The 8,021-nt window shown below is 35.7% G+C and overlaps 2 protein-coding genes and 1 pseudogene across 2 annotated transcripts; 1 reads left to right on the forward strand and 2 right to left on the reverse strand.

Annotated features, from left to right (window-relative positions):
• Window positions 1-1,093: 1,093 nt before the first annotated feature.
• Window positions 1,094-3,253, reverse strand: LOC106297761 (protein phosphatase 2C 56-like). The gene is made up of 5 exons (XM_013733938.1): window positions 3,250-3,253; window positions 2,154-2,479; window positions 1,491-1,534; window positions 1,258-1,384; window positions 1,094-1,156 (listed from the first exon to the last, which is right to left on the reverse strand). The coding sequence occupies exons 1-5, from the start codon at window positions 3,251-3,253 to the stop codon at window positions 1,094-1,096; spliced, it is 564 nt and encodes a 187-aa protein (XP_013589392.1).
• Window positions 3,254-3,347: 94 nt separating this feature from the next.
• LOC106297762 lies at window positions 3,348-6,058 on the forward strand (annotated as a pseudogene).
• A 286-nt stretch (window positions 6,059-6,344) lies between these two features.
• On the reverse strand, window positions 6,345-7,429 carry LOC106299728 (transcription factor MYB57-like). Its single transcript, XM_013735761.1, has 3 exons — window positions 7,239-7,429; window positions 6,915-7,170; window positions 6,345-6,828 (listed from the first exon to the last, which is right to left on the reverse strand). The coding sequence occupies exons 1-3, from the start codon at window positions 7,427-7,429 to the stop codon at window positions 6,379-6,381; spliced, it is 897 nt and encodes a 298-aa protein (XP_013591215.1). The 3' UTR covers window positions 6,345-6,378.
• Between the last annotated feature and the right edge of the window lie 592 nt (window positions 7,430-8,021).

An 8,021-nucleotide genomic window follows, 5' to 3' on the forward strand; every position in this document is an offset into this window, starting at 1 on the left:
ACTTGAGTTTCATATCCTATCTTATAAAATAATTTAAATGTAGCGTAATCTTTAATAATTTTGAAATTGTTTTTGTCTTCAAAGAATAAAACTTAAAGAAGTAGCTAAAAATTTTAATCTTTTTAATGTTGGCCGTATTAAATGAAAGTATATATTTCTTATCCAATCAAACATCTCATTCTCAGTTTCCACGTAGTAACAACAATAACATAGAAATGCATATATAATTACATAATTAAATGATACAAAACAACATATTAACTTTATATTCCAGTCCTAAACAATCAAAGAATATGTCATCAAGCAAACAATTATGCACATAAAAACTGCAGAACTTCTGTTTTGAAACTTACAATGATTTATCAATGATTTCCGGAGGTCCCTCATTTTGTTTCTTATTAATATTTTAAAGCATGAGCTTTGTGACAAAAAAACTGTAAATTTCTTTCTTTTTTTTTACTGTTGTTGCTCGAATTTGATGAAATGTGCAAAAAAATCGCAAACAAATCTCTCCTCTTTTTTTGTTCTTGTTAATTATGTTTATAACATTTTTTTGATAAACATTTATAACATTGTTCGCTCAACAACTTTGTTCCTTGCCAATACACCTAAAGAACACTTTAGTCACAAGCAGAAATAATCAACAAAAGTAAACCCAAAAGAACTACCTCGCCTCACTTAGCTGCAGCCTTTCTCTCATAAGTTTTTAGGGGAAAAAGTAAACAAACGAACAATATATTTCTGACGCATTAAGTATCTAAAACAATGCATGTTTAATATCATCCTCGCACATAAGCAACCAAAAGTTGATCAGAATCTCTAAAACAATCTACCACAATAAAGAAACCCTTTTCAAGCAAAAAGAAAGAAACATATTCAGAAAGGTCTTGTTTAAAAATAAAAAATGCTGGGTATATAGAGCAAGCTCTTGCTGACTACATTTTAACCATGCTCAACTATCCCACAGGGCGCTCTGATCTCTGATCGTAAACCTTTGGGTCAAACATAAACTCATCTTATATTCGAAACCAAAATCAACATTTTTAACCAGACTTCCAATCTTCCACTTGTTCCATGCTATGGAGACCGAATTTCATGTGTGATCTGGCTGAAATAGCTTCTCTCTGAGCTTCTGTTCTTGAAGCTTCTCAAGTTTCTGTTATAACACATGCAAAAAGGGAAACATAACCTCAACCTTCCATAACCAGTTAAAAGAGTAGGGAAGAATAGTGAATCAAGTTTGTGCAGCTTGCTTACTTTTTCTGCAGTAGTAGCAGAGCCAAAATTTGCATCAGCACCACGCCTAGCAATTAAATCCTTAGTTGATTGAATCTCTTCCTGTTGCTTTTCACAAGCTGCATTTCTGAGTTTCAATCCCTTCTTCCTTTGAATTCACACCACGAAAATTTGGCTTTAAGTGAAGGTACCTCACAACTCTTTCCAAAAGCAACCTTTGGAAAAGCATAATTCAGTTTGTTGATTTAAGCTACCGTTGATTTACATCATCTGCATCTCCAGCATTGCAGCTTTCCTTCTACACAATAGAAGGAAAAGGAATCTTTACTATCTCGTACATGAGTCTGATATTCAATAAGATAAGCAAATAAAAAGTTGGATACATGCACATACATTTTGAATAGAGTGAACATATGAAACCAAGCTTTGAAGTCATCTAACTCATCCCGAGTTTTTCTGAAGATTTTCCGTAATAAGAAAAAGAAACACATGATTCATGAGCCAATGGCCTCATAGGATGGACTCTTGGTTTACAGACATGACGGAAAATAGAATGAGACTATGCGGCTGCTTAACAGAAAAACATATAGTGAGGCAGTGTAGGGATTATGGTTGTTCTCAAATGGTGTGGAAGAAGTATTCCATCAAAAACTTGTCTTGGTGAACTCGTAATTGTTGCTTTCTTTGTCGGAAATGCTTCTTCACTCGACGGGCTAGCTTCTCTGAAATATATGTATTGGTACAGTCCGTATTAGTTTCTGATATGTATAAGTATAGACCCCAAAGTCAACCTCTCGTGTAAATGTACTTATTCCTAGCCTTTTCTTTCTCTGCAATAGTTAGCTACCTACACAACAAAACCTAAAGATTCCAATCAAAACTCTGAGATTTTGCAATGATTGGTTGACTTTTTTTACCTGAGAACCGCCATGGCCGTTGCAGACACCGAAGACATGAGCGGTTGATTGAGAACTGAAACGACCATCTATCAACGAATTGGTTGGAGACTGAAGGAAACTGGGTATCGTGGAGACAACATCTTCCATCTCCGGTCGTCTTCCACAGATCGATGTCACACCGTACAAATGTACCCTCTTGAACTCAAACAGACTCCTGGGATCTGTTTGGCTGATCATCTTTTTCTCAACCGTCAATCTCTCGTCTAAGCGGTTGATCTCTTCTCCGGTGGTAGCGGTATCAGCAACTATCTCTGTTGATGATTCATCGCTGCAAGCATGCAAATCTATAGTTGAACATTCCCCGGTTACGTATGAAGAGGCTGAGCTCGATTCAATGCTGCAGAGTTGGGCGAGTGGGATTAAAAGAGCAAATAAATGGAAACCTAAGGTGTTACAGCCTTACAGGAAGTTAATCGCACTTCACGGAGGAAAGAGACGGCGTGATTATCTATATTGAGTTTCGGTTTGTGCTCAAACATACATAAAATATTGGGCCTTAAGAAAAAGTACGACACAACCCTAAATAAAAGAACAAAAAGTTTATTTTGTTGAATTTTTTTGGACTGCCACATGGCACGAAAAGCCCTTACCTCCCTGATGATGTGGACGTACGAGAAGGAAAGCAAGTCAACTTTATATATATAAGATATTTGAATTATTAAAAAGTCAACATATAATAGTTTTATATATACGAAAAATTGGGTGTTAACAAATTTATATATATATATATATATATGTGAATAATTGGGTTAGATTTAGTTTATTAAAATTTAGTTATATATATAAAAAAATAAATAAAATTTGGTGTAATAAAATTGGTTTAGAAGATTGGTTTAGTTATTTTTTGTTTATATATTTGATTTGAGTTATTGTTTGTTACAAATTTTTATTGGTTTAGTTATGGATAACTCATTATCCATTACAATCCAAACCATTTTAACCCAATCCACTAAGTCCATTAACCCGTTTAATCTATTAATCCATGTATACTCAATTATTCCATCCATTAAGATCCATTGTTTGGATTGGCTTGGTTTGACCCATTAACTTTTACCCATTTTGACACTCCTGGTTCCAATGTACTCCGAAAGGGCAAGCCACCAACCACTATCAGAGAAACAATGGAGTCGTCTGCAGGTTTGAATACAACCAATGGCTACCAAAACATCTTCAAGCTGGCCCGATACAGCTTCGAGACTTTGGGACCCTCCTCTCGTTCAGGACGTTTTTGGTTCGTGCGTTTCAAACTGGTCAACGGATCCGATCTCAGATCCAGTTTCCTATCCACAGGGTGTTTGTCTCTCCTTTCATCCGCTGCATTCAGACCTCATCAGAAGTTATCGCCGCTCTCTCCTCCGTTGACTTAAACAAACCCTAACGCTACGTCGTCTAAAGACGTTTATATACAAGAAAAACTTCATTTAGTCACAAATTTTTTTTTTTTTAATCCAGGGATTCCCCGCTTACGCGGATCATTCCCCTGTGCCCGGTCAGGCAGCATTTAGTCATAAATTAGCTACAAAGTTTTGTGGCTGCAATTTTTAAGTCACAAATAGCAAAAAAATAGCAACAATTTTTAAAAGGATAAAATTTGTGGTTATTTTGCAGATTTTTCGTGGCTAAGTAGCTACATAAATATTTCGTGGCTATTCGAAGAAAATAAACAACGTTTAGCCACAAATTATTTTGCAGAAATCATTTACCACTATAGGCCCACGAAAATAATCGTGGAATTGTGTGGAAGTAGTGTGTTTGCGGCTATGCGTAGAAATTTCAAACCCTATTCAGACCATAAGCTTTAAATTTTCAACATTTAATAATATTTTCTTAAGATAAAACAACAAAAATATGGCAAAAAATTCAACATTAATTTACAAAAGTGAAAATTATTAAACATAATCTGTAAACTTTACTTTCCTAGATTTCTTACCTTAAATTGTAAAACTTAACCTTTAAGCTAATTTCAATATTCAAATTAAACCATAAACCCAAAATTAATCATTAATAATATATACATATATTTAAAACCATTTTTTCGGTAAAATATAACTTTATTAAGAATCGGCAGACGTTACATAAGAACAACTCCATCACTTAAAACTTCCAAGAGTTTCTAAAACAAAAAAAATAATGTTATTATAATAATTTAGTTACACATTAATTTTTTAAAACCAATTGAAACAATGATAGTGTAACATCTGTCATTTGATGTTTAGTACCAGTCCTTAAATGTCTAAATTAAGAGTCTTTTTACACTCTCTCACTAATATTAATTACTTTTTCATTTTTCTTTAATGTTAAGAACCCCTTTAAAAGATGACCAATGGAGCTGGTCTAATAATCCTTGTACAAAGATGGGGTAAGCCATACATGTGGATATATACAACTAGTATAAAAATATTATTTATTGGTTCTTTCCTTGCTAAACAGTGAGCGACCTCATTTCCTTCCCTCCGTATAAACTGAAAATCATAAGATTTAAAACTATTTATACAAACCCTAAATTCAAAGTTAAACTCTACATCAAACACTTAACCTCTATCATAGCTAAACCATTTACTTGTGTCTATCATAGCTACCAATGCAGTTAGTAGCTATTTGTGTATATTAGCCTCAAAAAACGTTTGTGGCAATGTCGTAGAATGCTAGCTACAAATAGCAACATATAGAAAATATCCACAAGCCCATAGTCAACAAATTATATTTGTGGCGCGCGCGTATAGCTACGAAAATCAATCAATATTTTTTGTAGTGTATTTCCATCGACAAATCTAAGCTCAAGGTCAAGATTCCGATCATTTTTCAGTCTATAAGTCTTGAACTATGACCGTCTTCAGGAGCGGTCATGAACATAGACAAATGTCTATGGTCCCAAATTTTTAGGAATAATTTACATAGACATAATTGTTTTTACTAAATTTCATATAGCCCTCAAAATCTCATGACCGACGGTCTTAGTAATGGTTGTGATGTATGTAATGGTATAAACTAGTTAAAGTGGTTGGTTCTTGTATGCTTCAGGTGTCTATCGAGTTTGGTTTGAGTGAGATGCTGAACAGTATGGCTATTAAGCCTAAGGTTACTCCAAAAGATATGGGAAATTCGATTTTAAGATTTCAGATCTTGAAGCTATGTTTCCTGAGGGAATGGTGGATCATGACGTAGACCCTGTTTATAAAGAGGTAATCAATCTCTCTAGACCTTGTCTTGTTCTGTTCGGTATGTTGTTTTCTTAGAAGCAGTTTGAGTTTATAAACTTGATGATCTTCTTCTGAGTGTGTCATGTTGGTTTTGTTCAGATGCCACAGTGGGAAGAGACTGTGGAAGAATGCACAGAACGTTTTCTTAGTTTGGTGAAGACTCTTGCTGATAAGTACCCTTCAGAGAACTTGCTCTTAGTCACTCACAGTAAGCAAGACATTCTTGGTTATGTGGATCTTGTATACACACTATTGACTTGATCAGTAAAAAGTCGCTGCTTCTCTAGTAAGAACATCTTTTTATTTTCTTTCTTTTTCTCTCAAGGTTTCAGTATCCAGCAGCAAAGAGTCTTTGATAATCCCTTTCGTTAATCATATGTTCAAATGTGTTTGACTTATAAGAACTTCTATGTGCAGGGGAAGGAGTAAGGACTACATTTGCAACCACAAAGACGTAGATGTGTACGAGGTAGAGTATTGTGCTTGTGCTGAATTGAGAAGACAGGTCTTGAGTCAAGAAGGGTCTACTAAAGCTGGAGACTTTGAAGTGATTGGTCAAGCTGGAATCAAGTACCATTCCTTGAAAACCACAGCAGTACCATGTGTGAAGTGGTATTGAGTCATGGTCAAGCTGGAATCAAGTTTAGTCATGATCCTGTATGATCCCAACACCGGTTTAGTCAACTGCCTTTAGTTCCTCTATTTGGTTGTATTTGAGTTGCTTTTATATGAATTATGAAATATATTTTTTGGTAAAAATATTTTTAAAGTTTTGATTCAGTCAAATAAGATATTACATTTCTTCTGCCAACAAAAGAACATCAACAGAGAAACAAGGGTTGTCATTACATTACAAAGTAGTTAAGAGTGTTGCTTGTGAAGCACATCTAAAAAAAAAGCTAGTTAGAGTCTGCGTCAAATTGGACCTAAACACACACACATGCAGGGGGGAAGTAAATCTAATAGAAATAAACAACAACAGTCTAAGGACTCTGATTTGGATCGTCAACTTGATCAAACATGTCAGCCGGGAAATCATCTAAGAAAACATCAGCTTCTTCTTCATCATCATCCTTTGAAACATGTGTACATCTTCTCTCTGCAGGAGGCAGCTCAAAAAACGGCTGAGGGAGAGCGAACAACGGCTCAGAACAACCAGCCGGTCCGAGGATATCGTAGTAATAAGGGTTGTCGAGTCTAGCCAAAAGCTCTCTGCTTTCGGGATAGAAAGGGATGGTCGCTTGCTGATTAGCAATATGCGGCTCAGACATGAGAGGATCATCAGTCCAAAAAGCGAATGGCTGATGTTCTAACTTGATACCCAATTCAGGCAACCTCAAAGCTTCATCAACTTGGTCTGATGATGAGTAAGGAAGAATCTTGGAAGATGAAGAAGAAGCTGTAGTCACCTCTTCCTCAACCAAACCAAAACTCTGAAACTGAAACACACACAAACTGAAAAATCCTTTATAATAATAATTAAAAATATATATATTTATCATTTAGAAACATAATATACCTGAGGGGGATAGAAGTATTGGATTGGTTTAACGATTTTGCCTTTGTTTCGACGAGAAGGTGGTTTGGGAGAAGTCGATGCATCAGAAGAGTTATGGAGAATCCTAGCGAGTCTCTTTACTCTGCTACTCCAAAAGTTCTTCACGTCGTTATCAGTTCTTCCCGGTAAATGCGTAGCGATTCTCGCCCATTTGTTCCCAAACTCCGCCTGCAATTCAATCACAGTCCTCTCTTCCTCCGCAGAGAACTTACACCCACTAAAGAAACACCTAACGTTTAAGCAAAACAAGAAGAGGACAAGAGGGGAGGGAATAAAGTTATATACCTTTTGAGATTGGGACGGAGTTTGTTGACCCAACGGAGACGGCATGACTTGCCGGTGCGTTGAAGAAGACCTTTGGATCGAATGGAGCTCCAGTCACGAGGACCGTATCTGTTCACATGGTTGATGAGCACTTCGTCTTCCTCGGCTTTCCATGGCCCTTTCTTTATCTCTTCCTTCTTAACCGCTTCCATGTTTTTGTTTTGTAAGTCGTGTTGTGTTGTGCTGTGTCTGCGGAATTTTCTTGTAGTGACGGTTGGAGGCGGTTCCCCCACTCTCCAAGTTTCTCTCCAATTTTTGAATGTAGAATATTACTAAAATACCCTCGTATTTTTACTAGCCCAAGAAGTTAGCCCATTTTAGGTGAGCCCATCACTGTATTCGATCTTTTAGTCTGCTTACTCACCGCATGGGGTAACGATTTGCATTTGCATGCACATCTTATGCAACGTTTACGTGATTTTGCACTCCCTAAAAAAGCCTGTGTTTACGTGTTTTGTAATTGCTGAATTGTTTAGAAAGAATAATCATGCAGTTCTAGTGAAAATTGGAAACTTTTCTAGCTGAGCAACAAACGTTAAATTAACTTACAATTTTAAGTCAACATCCACAAATAAATTTAAGAGAAAATTGCCCAAATGGAATAAAAATTCAACATTGTTGTCCTTTTGGTATAATACCATCATTAAGTTATCCATTTAGTATAATTTTTTTCATAATCCAAAAAATAACCCTTGATTAATCAAATTAATCAAATAAGCATATTTTAAAAGTATTTAAATATTA

The sequence above is a fragment of the Brassica oleracea genome, chromosome C6 (assembly GCF_000695525.1).
Source record: "Brassica oleracea var. oleracea cultivar TO1000 chromosome C6, BOL, whole genome shotgun sequence".
NCBI lineage: Eukaryota > Viridiplantae > Streptophyta > Magnoliopsida > Brassicales > Brassicaceae > Brassica > Brassica oleracea.

What these genes read in the sequence shown, in the direction of transcription:
- LOC106297761 (XM_013733938.1), bottom strand. An exon ending in ACGGCCATGGCGGTTCTCAG is followed by an intron (nt 1,535 to 2,153) that starts GTAAAAAAAGTC and finishes TCTATTGTGTAG; the next exon opens with AAGGAAAGCTGCAATGCTGG. An exon ending in GCAGATGATGTAAATCAACG is followed by an intron (nt 1,385 to 1,490) that starts GTAGCTTAAATC and finishes GTGAATTCAAAG; the next exon opens with GAAGAAGGGATTGAAACTCA.
- LOC106299728 (XM_013735761.1), bottom strand. Translation starts at nt 7,429, where the DNA reads ATGGAAGCGGTTAAGAAGGAAGAGATAAAGAAAGGGCCATGGAAAGCC. An exon ending in CTCCGTCCCAATCTCAAAAG is followed by an intron (nt 7,171 to 7,238) that starts GTATATAACTTT and finishes GTGTTTCTTTAG; the next exon opens with TGGGTGTAAGTTCTCTGCGG. An exon ending in AATACTTCTATCCCCCTCAG is followed by an intron (nt 6,829 to 6,914) that starts GTATATTATGTT and finishes TTTCAGTTTCAG; the next exon opens with AGTTTTGGTTTGGTTGAGGA.